This window comes from Lampetra planeri, unplaced genomic scaffold, assembly GCF_965212315.1.
Source record: "Lampetra planeri unplaced genomic scaffold, kcLamPlan1.2.h2 scaffold_506, whole genome shotgun sequence".
NCBI classification, from domain to species: domain Eukaryota; kingdom Metazoa; phylum Chordata; class Hyperoartia; order Petromyzontiformes; family Petromyzontidae; genus Lampetra; species Lampetra planeri.
The window spans coordinates 18743-32888 of NW_027615329.1; the positions used below are offsets into that span (position 1 = coordinate 18743).

Below are 14146 nucleotides of genomic sequence, written 5' to 3' on the forward strand. Positions count from 1 at the left end.
GTATAAGTGAGTGAGTGTATCAGTGAGTGAGTGTTGAATGGGCGGGCGGGCGGGCGAGCGAGTCTATGTATGAGTGAGTGGATGAGTGAGTGAGCGAGTGAGTGGATGAGTGAGTGGATGAGTGTGTGAGCGAGCGAGTGTATGAGTGAGTGAGTGGATGAGTGAGTGGATGAGTGAGCGAGCGAGTGGATGAGTGAGTGGATGAGTGAGTGAGCGAGTGTATGAGTGAGTGTGTGAGTGAGTGAGTGTATAAGTGAGTGAGTGTATAAGTGAGTGAGCGAATGTATGAGTGAGTGAGTGTATAAGTGAGTGAGTGTATGAGCGAGTGAGTGTTGAATGAGCGAGCGGGCGAGCGAGCGAGTGTATGTATGAGTGAGTGGATGAGTGAGTGAGCTTATGAGTGAAAGTGCGAGTGAGTGAGTGTATCAGTGAGTGAGTGGATGAGTGAGTGGATGAGTGTGCGAGCGAGCAAGTGGATGAGTGAGTGAGTGTATAAGTGAGTGAGTGTTGAATGAGCGAGCGAGTGAGTGGATGAGTGAGTGAGTGTATGAGCGAGTGAGTGTATGAGCGAGTGGATGAGTGTGCGAGCGAGCGAGTGGATGAGCGAGTGAGTGTATGAGTGAGTGAGTGTCTAAGTGAGTGAGTGAGTGAGTGTGTGAGCGAGTGTGTGAGTGAGCGAGTGAGTGTTGAATGAGCGAGCGATCGAGCGGGCGAGTGGGTTCCACTCACGACGAAGTCCCAGAAGACGCATGTGAACTGCGCGTTGGGCACGCTGCTGTTGGTGATGGGCAGGGTGAGCGTGAGTCGCCTCTGCGAGTCGTTCTGACCGCGGTTGACCACCGTGCTCAGCACGACGCCCTGGGGAGCCGAGTCAACGTGCAGATCCTCGCTCAGCTCCCGGGGCAAGATACCGGCCAGTGTCCTGCACACAGAGATAGTGAGGGACGTAGACTCAGCACTGCCCATAGACTCAACACTGCACCATAGACTCAACACTACCCATAGACTCAACACTGCACCATAGACTCAACACTGCACCATAGACTCAGCACTGCCCATAGACTCAACACTGCACCATAGACTCAACACTGCACCATAGACTCAACACTACCCATAGACTCAGCACTGCACCATAGACTCAACACTGCACCATAGACTCAACACTGCACCATAGACTCAGCACTGCACCATAGACTCAACACTGCACCATAGACTCAGCACTGCACCATAGACTCAACACTACCCATAGACTCAGCACTGCACCATAGACTCAGCACTGCACCATAGACTCAGCACTGCCCATAGACTCAACACTACCCATAGACTCAGCACTGCACCATAGACTCAACACTGCACCATAGACTCAGCACTGCACCATAGACTCAACACTGCACCCACTCACCCACCCACCCACTCACCCACTCACCCACTCACTCACCCACCCACTCACCCACCCACTCACCCACCCACCCACTCACCCACCCACCCACTCACCCACCCACTCACCCACCCACCCACTCACCCACTCACCCACCCACTCACCCACTCACCCACCCACCCACCCACTCACCCACCCACCCACTCACCCACTCACCCACCCACCCACTCACCCACCCACCCACTCACCCACCCACTTACCACCCACTCACCCACCCACTCACCCACCCACCCACTCACCCACCCACTCACTCACTCACCCACCCACTCACCCACCCACCCACTCACCCACCCACCCACCCACCCACTCACTCACTCACCCACCCACCCACCCACCCACCCACTCACCCACCCACCCACTCACCCACTCACCCACCCACCCACTCACCCACTCACCCACCCACTCACCCACTCACCACCCACCCACCCACTCACCCACTCACCCACTCACTCACCCACTCACCCACCCAGCCACCCACTCACCCACCCACCCACTCACCCACTCACCCACCCACTCACCCACTCACTCACCCACTCACCCACCCACTCACCCACTCACCACCCACTCACTCACTCACCCACTCACCCACCCACTCACCCACTCACCACCCACCCACTCACCCACTCACCACCCACCCACTCACCCACCCACCCACTCACCCACCCACTCACCCACTCACTCACCCACTCACCCACCCACTCACCACCCACCCACCCACTCACCCACTCACCCACTCACTCACCCACTCACCCACTCACTCACCCACTCACCCACCCACGCACCCACCCACTCACCCACCCACCCACCCACCCACTCACCCACTCACCCACCCACTCACCCACTCACTCACCCACTCACCCACCCACTCACCCACTCACCACCCACTCACTCACCCACTCACTCACCCACTCACCCACTCACCACCCACCCACTCACCCACTCACCACCCACCCACTCACCCACCCACCCACTCACCCACCCACTCACCCACTTACTCACCCACTCACCCACCCACTCACCCACTCACCCACTCACCCACCCACTCACCCACTCACCACCCACTCACCCACCCACCCACTCACCCACTCACCACCCACTCACCCACTCACCCACCCACTCACCCGAAGGCGACGCTAGCGATGGACATGTTCCCCTTGTAGATGGCCGCGATGGTGTCGGCGTCGATGTCCACACTGACCGCCAGGCCGGACACGACAAACTTCTTGGCGTAGGCCGCGGGGTTTGCCGCGGTGTCGTCGCCGCCGCGGTAGTGAGTGCCCATCAGCACGATGTTGGTCGTCTCCACCATGAACGGCTGCTCGGAGCCTGGGGGGGTCACGAGGGGAGTGAGTGGGTCGATTGGGGGGTCACGTGGGGAGTGAGTGGGTCGATTGGGGGGTCACGTGGGGAGTGAGTGGGTCGATTGGGGGGTCACGTGGGGAGTGAGTGGGTCGATTGGGGGGTCACGTGGGGAGTGAGTGGGTCGATTGGGGGGTCACGTGGGGAGTGGGTGGGTCGATTGGGGGGTCACGTGGGGAGTGAGTGGGTCGATTGGGGGGTCACGTGGGGAGTGAGTGGGTCGATTGGGGGGTCACGTGTGATGATTGTGACGTCACCGCCTGTGATGATTGTGACGTCACCGCCTGTGATGATTGTGACGTCACCGCCTGTGATGATTGTTGAACGTGCTCACCCCGCTCACCTCTGACTCTGCGTCTTTTCACGACGCTAAATTGGACGCCGGTTTGTCGGTCTCTGTGGGTCTCTGTGGGTCTCTGTGGGTGTCTGTGGGTCTCTGTGGGTGTCTGTGGGTGTCTGTGGGTCTCTGTGGGTCTCTATGGGTCTCTGTGGGTCTCTATGGGTCTCTGTGGGTGTCTGTGGGTCTCTGTGGGTCTCTGTGGGTCTCTGTGGGTCTCTGTGGGTGTCTGTGGGTGTCTGTGGGTCTCTGTGGGTCTCTATGGGTCTCTGTGGGTCTCTATGGGTCTCTGTGGGTGTCTGTGGGTCTCTGTGGGTCTCTATGGGTCTCTGTGGGTGTCTGTGGGTCTCTGTGGGTCTCTATGGGTGTCTCTATGGGTGTCTCTATGGGTCTCTGTGGGTGTCTATGGGTCTCTGTGGGTGTCACGCATGTCTCACCTTGCCGCCGGATCCTGGAGCGAGGTAAGATCCCCCCGTCCACCTCGTCCACCACGTCCTTGTCCACCATCTCCTCGCGGTTGTCGATGGCGGCGGTGAAGCTCTCGACGGAGTGCAGCAGCGAGGCGCTGTCCATCTCGCGGGAGCTCTGCAGACGCTGCCACGTGGGGGCCAGGTCAGAGGCCAGCAGGTTGCTGGCTGACGTCAAGAAGTCCTGTGGGGGGGGGTGGGGGTGGGGGGGGGTGGGGTGGGGGGTGGTGGTGGTGAGTGGTGAGTGGGTGGGGGGGAGGGGGTGGTGGTAGGTGGTGATGGTGGGTGGTGGTGGGTGGTGGTGGTGAGTGGTGGGTGGGTGGGGGGGAGGGGGTGGTGGTGGGTGGTGATGGTGGGTGGTGGTGGGGGGGGGTGGGGGGGGTTGGTGGGTGGGGGGTGGGGGGGGTGGTGGGGGTGGTGGGGGTGGGAGGGGTGAGTGGTGGGTGGTGGTGAGTGGTGAGTGATGGTAAGTGGTGGTGAGTGGTGGTGGGTGGGGGGGGGGGGGGGGGTGGTGGTGAGTGGTGGTGAGTGGGGGGGGGGGGTGGTGGTGAGTGGTGGTGGTGGGTGGTGGTGGTAAGTGGTGGTGGTGGTGGGTGGTGGTGGGTGGTGGGTGGTGGGTGACGTCCCCGCACTGCTCACCATACCCAACATTATGACGTCACAACACCTACCATTGTGACGTCACAATGCCCACCTCACCCACCGTGGTGACATCACAGCACCCACCGTGGTGACATCACGACTGAACAGCGCCTCCTGCTGAGTGGAGGCTCTGGCCATGGCCTGCAGGGCGCCACTCGCCGCCCTCACGTCGCCGTCGAGCAGCTGGGCAGGTCCCTCGCCACCCTCGCCACCGCCACTCGTGATGGCCGACAGCTCCTTCATGAGGGCCGGGCCTTGCTCCTCCACGGACACCAAGCCCTGCTCCACCAGCTGGGGACACGTGGGGGTGAGGGGGGGTGAGGGGGTGGGTGAGTGAGTGAGTGAGTGGGTGGGTGGGTGGGTGGGTGAGTGAGTGGGTGGGTGGGTGGGTGGGTGGGTGAGTTAGCGAGTGGGTGGGTGGGTGGGTGAGTGAGTGAGTGGGTGAGGGGGTGGGTGAGTGGGTGGATGAGTGGGTGGGTGGGTGGGTGAGTGAGTGAGTGAGTGGGTGAGTGAGTGAGTGGGTGGGTGAGTGAGTGGGTGAGTGAATGGCTGAGTGGGTGAGCGAGTGAGTGAGTGGCTGAGTGAGTGATGGCCGACAGCTCCCTCATGAGGGCCGGACCTTGCTCCTCCACTGACACCAAGCCCTGCTCCACCAGCTGGGGGGGCACGTGGGGTGGGGGTGAGGGGGTGAGGGGGGGTGAGGGGGGGTGAGGGGGTGAGTGGGTGGGTAGGTGAGTGGATGAGTGAGTGGGTGACTGAGTGAGTGAGTGACTGAGTGACTGAGTGAGTGAGTGGCTGAGTGACTGAGTGACTGAGTGAGTGGCTGAGTGGGTGAGTGAGTGGCTGAGTGGGTGAGTGAGTGGCTGAGTGAGTGACTGAGTGAGTGGGTGAGTGGCTGAGTGAGTGGGTGACTGAGTGAGTGAGTGGCTGAGTGAGTGGGTGGCTGAGTGAGTGGCTGAGTGGGTGACTGAGTGAGTGACTGAGTGAGTGAGTGGGTGACTGAGTGAGTGGCTGAGTGAGTGAGTGGCTGAGTGACTGAGTGACTGAGTGGCTGAGTGAGTGAGTGACTGAGTGAGTAACTAAGTGGGTGGCTGAGTGAGTTTACCGTGATGTTGGCGAGGATGTCCACGAGTCCTGTGGAGGTGCAGTTCTTGACGGGCTCTCCCCACACGCCGCCTCCCCCACACTCCCTCCTCACCGAGCCCTCGTAGCCGGCGTCACACGGGAGGAACGCCGCTTGACTCACGGGGGTCTCGGGCCAAGCTTCGTCTACCAGGCATCTCGGCTCCGCCACTACGCGGCGGTGAGCCCCAACAACAACAACAACCACATCAACAACAACCACATCAACATCAACAACAACCACATCAACAACAACATCAACAACAACCACATCAACAACAACAACAACCACATCAACAACAACATCAACAACAACCACATCAACAACAACCACATCAATAACAACCACATCAACAACAACAACCACAACAACAACAACAAGCACATCAACAACAACAGTGGCTGAGTGGTGGTGGTGGTTGAGTGGTGGTGGTGGTGTCTGAGTGGTGGTGGTGGTGGTTGAGTGGTGGTGGTGGTTGAGTGGTGTTGGTGGTTGAGTGGTGGTGGTGGTGGTTGACCTTTGAAGCCGGTGAGGGTGATGGTCCAGGCGACGCGGCCTGCCGCGTTGGAGAAGGAGCAGGAATAGGAGACAGAGCCGGGGCACGGGAAGCCTCCAGCCACATCCAACGTGGAGCAGAGCTCCTTGGGGTCCATCACTGGTGCGTGGAGACGGGGGGGAGAGAGAGGACGGTGGAGGTGGTGGAGGTGGAGGTGGTGGAGGTGGTGGTGGTGGTGGTGGAGGTGGTAGTGGAGGTGGTAGTGGAGGTGGTGGAGGTGGTGGTGGAGGTGGTGGAGGTGGTGGTGGAGGTGGTGGTGGAGGTGGTGGAGGTGGTGGAGGTGGTAGTGGTGGTAGTGGTGGAGGTGGTGGAGGTGGTAGTGGTAGTGGTGGTAGTGGTAGTGGTGGAGGTAGTGGTGGTGGTGGTAGTGGTGGAGGTGGTAGTGATGGTAGTGGTAGTGGTGGTAGTTGAGGTGGTAATGATGGTAGTGGTGGAGGTAGTGGAGGTGGTGGTGGTAGTGGTGGAGGTAGTGGAGGTGGTAGGGCTGGTAGTGGTGGTGGTAGTGATGGTAGTGGTGTAGGTAGTGGTGGTAGTGGTAGTGGTGGTAGTGGCGGTAGTAGTGGTAGTGGTGGTGGTAGTGGTGGTAGTGGCGGTAGTAGTGGTAGTGGTGGTGGTAGTGGTGGTAGTGGCGGTAGTAGTGGTAGTGGTGGTGGTAGTGATGGTAGTGGCGGTAGTAGTGGTAGTGGTGGTGGTAGTGGCGGTAGTAGTGGTAGTGGTGGTGGTAGTGATGGTAGTGGTGTAGGTAGTGGAGGTGGTAGTGGTAGTGCTGGTAGTGGTGGACTCACCACTCGGACCGGACACCATTTGGTTCCCTTGGGTCCACGTGACATTGACGTTGGAGTCCTCCAGGCTGCGCAGGCAGCAGATCGGGGACACGAGCTCCTGGCAGGGGCCGCTGAGCTGCGGGAAGGAGGTCGCGGCGCCGTCGATGACCGGCAGGGCGGTCACTCCCAGCAGCTCAGCCGTGGCCGTGTGGGTCTCACCGGGTCCCCAGGATGCTGTGCAGACGTAGCGACCTGCAGGGTGGACGGGCGGGTGGGTGGGCGGGTGAGTGGGTGAGTGAGCGAGTGGGTGGGTGGGCGAGTGGGTAAGTGGGTGGGTGAGTGGGTGAGTGGGTGGGTGAGTGGGTGAGTGGGTGGGTGGGTGGGTGGGTGGGTGAGTGGGTGGGTGGGCGGGTGGGTGGGTGGGCGGGTGGGTGGGTGGGCGAGTGGGTGAGTGGGCGGGTGGGTGGGTGAGCGGGTGGGTGGGCGGGTGGGTGGGTGGGCGAGTGGGTGGGTGGGTGAGTGTGGGTGGGTGGGTGAGCGGGTGGGTGGGTGAGCGGGTGGGTGGGTGAGCGGGTGAGTGGGTGGGTGAGTGGGTGGGTGAGTGAGCGAGTGGGCGGGTGGGCGGGTGGGTGGGTGAGTGGGTGGGTGGGTGAGTGTGCGGGTGGGTGGGTGAGTGGGTGGGTGGGTGAGTGGATGGGTGAGTGAGCGAGTGGGCGGGTGGGCGGGTGGGCGGGTGGGTGGGTGAGTGGGTGGGTGGGTGAGTGTGCGGGTGGGTGGGTGAGTGGGTGGGTGGGTGAGTGGATGGGTGAGTGAGCGAGTGGGCGGGTGGGTGAGTGGGTGGGTGGGTGAGTGGGTGGGTGAGTGGGTGGGTAAGTGGGTAAGTGGGTGGGTGAGTGGGTGGGTGAGTGGGTGGGTGAGTGTGGGTGTGGGTGGGTGGGTGTGGGTTGGTGGGTGGCTGGGTGAGTGGGTGGATGGGTGGGTGGGTGGATGGGTGAATGGGTGAGTGGGTGGGTGAGTGGGTGGGTGAGTGGGTGGGTGAGTGGGTGAGTGGGTAAGTGTGCGGGTGGGTGGGTGAGTGGGTGGGTGGGTGAGTGGATGGGTGAGTGAGCGAGTGGGCGGGTGGGTGAGTGGGTGGGTGGGTGAGTGTGGGTGGGTGGGCGAGTGGGTGGGTGGGTGAGTGTGGGTGGGTGGGTGGGTGAGCGGGTGGGTGGGTGAGCGGGTGGGTGGGTGAGCGGGTGAGTGGGTGGGTGAGTGGGTGGGTGGGTGAGTGGATGGGTGAGTGAGCGAGTGGGCGGGTGGGCGGGTGGGCGGGTGGGTGGGTGAGTGGGTGGGTGGGTGAGTGTGCGGGTGGGTGGGTGAGTGGGTGGGTGGGTGAGTGGATGGGTGAGTGAGCGAGTGGGCGGGTGGGTGAGTGGGTGGGTGGGTGAGTGGGTGGGTGAGTGGGTGGGTAAGTGGGTAAGTGGGTGGGTGAGTGGGTGGGTGAGTGGGTGGGTGAGTGTGGGTGTGGGTGGGTGGGTGTGGGTTGGTGGGTGGCTGGGTGAGTGGGTGGATGGGTGGGTGGGTGGATGGGTGAATGGGTGAGTGGGTGGGTGAGTGGGTGGGTGAGTGGGTGGGTGAGTGGGTGAGTGGGTAAGTGTGCGGGTGGGTGGGTGAGTGGGTGGGTGGGTGAGTGGATGGGTGAGTGAGCGAGTGGGCGGGTGGGTGAGTGGGTGGGTGGATGAGTGGGTGGGTGAGTGGGTGGGTAAGTGGGTAAGTGGGTGGGTGAGTGGGTGGGTGGGTGGGTGGGTGGGTGAGTGGGTGGGTGGGTGAGTGGGTGGGTGGGTGAGTGGGTGGGTGAGTGGGTGGGTAAGTGGGTGGGTGAGTGGGTAGATGAGTGGGTGTGTGGGTGTGGGTGGGTGGGTGGGTGTGGGTTGGTGGGTGGCTGGGTGAGTGGGTGGATGGTTGGGTGGGTGGATGGGTGAATGGGTGAGTGGGTGGGTGAGTGGGTGGGTGAGTGGGTGGGTGAGTGGGTGTGTGGGTAAGTGGGTGGGTGAGTGAGTGAGCAAGTGAGCGGGTGGGTGAGTGAGTGGGTGGGTGAGTGGGTGGGTGGGTGGGTGAGTGGGTGGGTGGGTGGGCGAGTGGGTGGGTGGGTGAGTGTGGGTGGGTGGGTGAGCGGGTGGGTGGGTGAGCGGGTGAGTGGGTGGGTGAGTGGGTGGGTGGGTGAGTGGATGGGTGAGTGAGCGAGTGGGCGGGTGGGCGGGCGGGTTGGTGGGTGAGTGGGTGGGTGAGTGTGCGGGTGGGTGGGTGGGTGAGTGGGTGGGTGGGTGAGTGGATGGGTGAGTGAGCGAGTGGGCGGGTGGGTGAGTGGGTGGGTGAGTGGGTGGGTGAGTGGGTGGGTAAGTGGGTAAGTGGGTGGGTGAGTGGGTGGGTGAGTGGGTGGGTGAGTGTGGGTGTGGGTGGGTGGGTGTGGGTTGGTGGGTGGCAGGGTGAGTGGGTGGATGGGTGGGTGGATGGATGGGTGAATGGGTGAGTGGGTGGGTGAGTGGGTGGGTGAGTGGGTGGGTGAGTGGGTGAGTGGGTAAGTGGGTGGGTGAGTGAGTGAGCGAGTGAGCGGGTGGGTGAGTGGGTGGGTGGGTGGGTGGGTGAGTGGGTGGGTGGGTGGGTGAGTGGGTGGGTGGGTGGGTGAGTGGGTGGGTGGGTGGGCGGGTGGGTGGGTGGGCGAGTGGGTGGGTGGGTGAGTGTGGGTGGGTGAGCGGGTGGGTGGGTGAGCGGGTGAGTGGGTGGGTGAGTGGGTGGGTGGGTGAGTGGATGGGTGAGTGAGCGAGTGGGCGGGTGGGCGGGTGGGTGGGTGAGTGGGTGGGTGGGTGAGTGTGCGGGTGGGTGGGTGAGTGGGTAGGTGGGTGAGTGGATGGGTGAGTGAGCGAGTGGGCGGGTGGGTGGGTGGGTGGGTGAGTGGGTGGGTGGGTGAGTGGGTGGGTAAGTGGGTAAGTGGGTGGGTGAGTGGGTGGGTGAGTGGGTGGGTGAGTGGGTGGGTGAGTGTGGATGGGTGGGTGGGTGGGTGTGGGTTGGTGGGTGGCTGGGTGAGTGGGTGGATGGGTGGGTGGGTGGATGGGTGAATGGGTGAGTGGGTGGGTGAGTGGGTGAGTGGGTAAGTGGGTGGGTGAGTGGGTGGGTGAGGGGGTGGGTGAGTGTGGATGGGTGGGTGGGTGTGGGTTGGTGGGTGGCTGGGTGAGTGGGTGGATGGGTGGGTGGGTGGATGGGTGAATGGGTGAGTGGGTGGGTGAGTGGGTGGGTGAGTGGGTGAGTGGGTAAGTGGGTGGGTGAGTGAGTGTGGTAAATTACCACAAACCCGCGTTTAAAATATCTATCTAATAAGCTTGTGCCGGAGGCCCCGGGGGGACAGGCGTCAATGACGTCTCCTGGCCAAACCCCATTTGGTGGAGCCAGGAAATGGAATCTTCACCCTCGGGGCTCCTCCAGAAAGAACAAAAAGCCACTATGGATGGCCACATAGAATGTTCAAATGCTCACTGCGGAGGAGAGGCTGCCACTCTTCTGTCGGGAGCTGGACCGGTACCGCCTAGATCTCTGTGGCATTCAGGAGGTGCGGTGGACCGGTTCTGGCTCCTGCCACCATGAGGGGTGGACAGTCCTCTACTCGGGGCAGGAGACTGCCAAACAACAGGGAGTGGCTCTTCTTCTGAACAAAAGAATGAAGGGGGCGTGGGAGCGTGGCGGTGAGGTGTGGGAAGCTGTAAGCCCCAGGATACTTTGGGCTCGCCTTCCCATCAACCGGAGGCGAGGAGTGGTGGTCGTGGTTACTTATGCCCCCACCGAAGACGAACATCCGTGGAGGGATGCAGGCAAAGCCGATGAGTCAGACGCTTTCTATGACCTCCTGTCACAGGTGCTAGCTAAAGTGGCCCCTCGGGATAGAGTAATCTTGTTGGGTGACTTCAATGCCCGAGTTGGTCATGATGCTGGCACCTGGTCTGGAGTGAATGGAAGGCATGGGCCAGATCAGCTCAATAACAATGGTAGGAGGCTGCTAGATTTTTGTGCAGCCCATGGGCTTGTAATTACCAACACGCTCTTCCGGCATCGGCGCATCCACACAACATCATGGATGCATGCCGGGTCCAAGCAAGAACATCTGCTGGACTACATAGTGACGGACCAGCGGATGCGAGCCCATGTCCTGGACACCAGGACCTACCGTGGAGCTGATCTGCCCTCTGACCATCGACTAGTCATCTGTAAGATGCGCCTGCCATTCTTCCACTCCGGTGGTGGGTGTACACCCAGGACCCCATTCCAACCTAAGGTGGCCTGTTATCAGTTAGCCGATGAAAGTTGCAAGCGAGAATTTCATCATCGCTTGCGGCTGGGGTTGGCATCGTCCCCCACTCCTCCTGATGTCGAGGGTCAATGGGCGAGGTTTAGGACTGTGACTCAGGCAGCTGCAATAGCTGCTTAGTGATAGTAGTGGTAGTAGTGATAGTGGTAGTAGTGGTAGTGGTAGTAGTGGTGATAGTGGTAGTAGTGGTAGTGGTAGTAGTGGTAGTAGTGATAGTGGTAGTAGTAGTGATAGTAGTAGTAGTGATAGTAGTAGTGATAGTGGTAGTAGTGATAGTGGTAGTAGTGATAGTGGTAGTAGTGGTAGTGGTAGTAGTGGTAGTAGTGATAGTGGTAGTAGTAGTGATAGTATTAGTAGTCATAGTGGTAGTAGTGGTAGTAGTGACAGTATTAGTAGTGATAGTAGTTGTGATAGTGGTAGTAGTAGTAGTAGTAGTGGTAGTAGTAGTAGTGATAGTAGTAGTGGTAGTAGTAGTAGTGGTAGTAGTGGTGACAGTAGTAGTGGTAGTAGTAGTGACAGTAGTAGTAGTGACAGTAGTAGTGGTAGTAGTAGTGACAGTAGTAGTAGTGGTAGTAGTAGTAGTGATAGTAGTAGTGGTAGTAGTAGTGACAGTAGTAGTAGTGGTAGTAGTAGTAGTGGTAGTAGTAGTGGTAGTAGTAGTGACAGTAGTAGTAGTGGTAGTAGTAGTGACAGTAGTAGTAGTGGTAGTAGTAGTGACAGTAGTAGTGATAGTAGTAGTAGTGATAGTAGTAGTAGTGATAGTAGTAGTAGTGATAGTAGTAGTAGTAGTGATAGTAGTAGTGATAGTAGTAGTGATAGTAGTAGTGGTAGTGATAGTAGTAGTGGTGGTAGTAGTGATAGTGGTAGTAGTGGTAGTAGTAGTAGCACTGATAGTGTTGAGTAGGTGGTGTGTGCAGCGTGACCTTGGTGTGCCGTGCGCAGCGACGTTATCTCCAGCGTGGGGACGCTGCCCCCAGAGGCCACGCCGATGATGACGCTCGATCCGGACTGCAGCGTCCTCCCGTTGAGGGTCCACGCGGCCCTCACGAGGGGCGGGAAGGTCCCCGTCACCCGCACGGAGAACCTCACCCACAGTCCCTCCACCAGCTCGCCGCAGGGACCCGCCGCTCCGTTCCCGCGTTGGCAGGTCACCAGCAAGTCCGGCACTGGGAGCCCCCCACACAATCCCCCGCTTACCCAGTGGCGAGTGAGATGTTGACTACCTCGCCTGGTATACAGGAGGCCGTGGGTTTGGTCCTGGACCCTGTGAGATGTTGACTACCTCGCCTGGTATACAGGAGGCCGTGGGTTTGGTCCTGGACCCTGTGAGATGTTGACTACCTCGCCTGGTATACAGGAGGCCGTGGGTTTGGTCCTGGACCCTGTGAGATGTTGACTACCTCGCCTGGTCTACAGGAGGCCGTGGGTTTGGCCCTGGACCCTGTGAGATGTTGACTACCTCGCCTGGTCTACAGGAGGCCATGGGTTTGGTCCTGGACCCTGTGAGATGTTGACTACCTCGCCTGGTCTACAGGAGGTCGTGGGTTTGGTCCTGGACCCTGTGAGATGTTGACTACCTCGCCTGGTCTACAGGAGGTCGTGGGTTCGATCCCTGGACCCTGTGAGATGTTGACTACCTCGCCTGATCTACAGGAGGTCGTGGGTTCGATCCCTGGAACCTGACGATGCCTGCTGTTGTTGAGTCTGAATGAGTGGGTGATGATTAGGTGAGTGGGTGATTAGGTGAGTGGGTGATTAGGTGAGTGGGTGATTAGGTGAGAGGGTGGTTAGTGAGTGGGTGGTTAGGTGAGTGGGTGGTTAGGTGAGTGGGTGTGTGGGGAGTGGTGGGTGTAGCGGTTAGCGCTACGCTGCGCTACGAACCTGGCCACCCGGGTTCGATTCCCGCTCACGGCCAACACCGTCAGTGACGATTATCTGACCTGGCCCTGGGCCTCCCCTAGGTCTACTCAGCCGCAAATGAGTACCTGGTGCGTTGTGTAAACATCGCCACTGGGGAGACAAAGGCGGCCGGGCGTGGTGCTGGCCACCCACCCCCCTCGTGTGCTGTGCCGGCCTTCATAGGTGCTACTCGCTAACAACACTTGCCCCTACAGCCTGCTAGAGACTACCCGGTGCACCTTTTCCTGTGTGGCTAAGTAGAGAGTACCACTCAACATATCACCTCCAACATAGAGTAGAACCTCTGGTCACGACCATAATTCGTTCCATAACTTTGGTCGCAACCCGATTTGGTCGTGACTCGAACCTAATTTCCCCATTGGATTGTGTGTGAATACGATTAATCCGTTCCAGACTCCTACGAACTGTATATAAACATTGTTTTTTTAAAGATTTTTAAGCACAAAAATAGTTAATTATGCCATAGAATTCACAGTGTGATAGTAAACTAAATGTAAAAACATTGACTAACACTGAGAAAACCTTGAACAACAGAGAAAACTAACATTCTCAATTTTGGAGCTTTCGTGACTGCAGCAATTATTCTTAGGTTCTTTCGGTTAAGTCACGTCTAAAGATAAAATAATACATAAAATAATAGCTATTATTTAATTCATTATTTTATCTTTATACGTGACTTAACCGAAAGAACTAAAGAATAAAACTAACATTGCCGCGTCGAGGTTTAGAATCGTTCAACAAGATGATCGTTTCGTCTGCTACATCAGTCGGTCGATTTTGAGAGAGAGAATATTCGCATGAGCAATTCATGTTTCTGTTGAAAGTAAGTTAACAGTAATATTTGGGTACGGTATTGTTTTTGGAAGCATTCACCGTAACATCGTGTGAACGTTTACTTCGCCGCATCATCGATTGAATGATGCGAGAAGAGATTAACGGGTTCTTATGTTAGCGATTTACGTACTCGGCGCTTTCGCTCTCTAAATTAATGCAAAAATACACAAAATACTGCACAGAGTTCACGGCGAATGAGCGCACGTCTGGCCGAGACCGATTACTAAGCGAGACTGACTGAGCAAGCGGCCACGCGCGGGTCGCTGTCGTTTGTAAACAAACGACAGGAAATTTGGCGCTTACAAAAACAAAATGGCCGCTGAAGGGGAAATCGGCCGCGGCCATTTTTGATCGCCACCCTAAAGATGTG

The 14146-nt window shown here is 59.0% G+C and overlaps 1 protein-coding gene across 2 annotated transcripts in view; it reads right to left on the reverse strand.

The window, feature by feature from the left end:
• The window catches only part of LOC144741330 (adhesion G protein-coupled receptor F5-like), a 46603-nt gene that overhangs the window by 18358 nt on the left and 14099 nt on the right, over nt 1-14146 (reverse strand). For both annotated transcript variants that reach the window (XM_078623910.1, XM_078623911.1), the window contains exons 4-11: nt 11946-12188; nt 6708-6938; nt 5884-6021; nt 5349-5536; nt 4328-4534; nt 3572-3785; nt 2560-2764; nt 730-922 (exon numbers count right to left, since the gene is read on the reverse strand). In XM_078623910.1, coding sequence (XP_078480036.1) covers nt 730-922; nt 2560-2764; nt 3572-3785; nt 4328-4534; nt 5349-5536; nt 5884-6021; nt 6708-6938; nt 11946-12188 — 1619 coding nt within the window. The remainder of the gene's footprint in view (nt 1-729; nt 923-2559; nt 2765-3571; nt 3786-4327; nt 4535-5348; nt 5537-5883; nt 6022-6707; nt 6939-11945; nt 12189-14146) is intronic.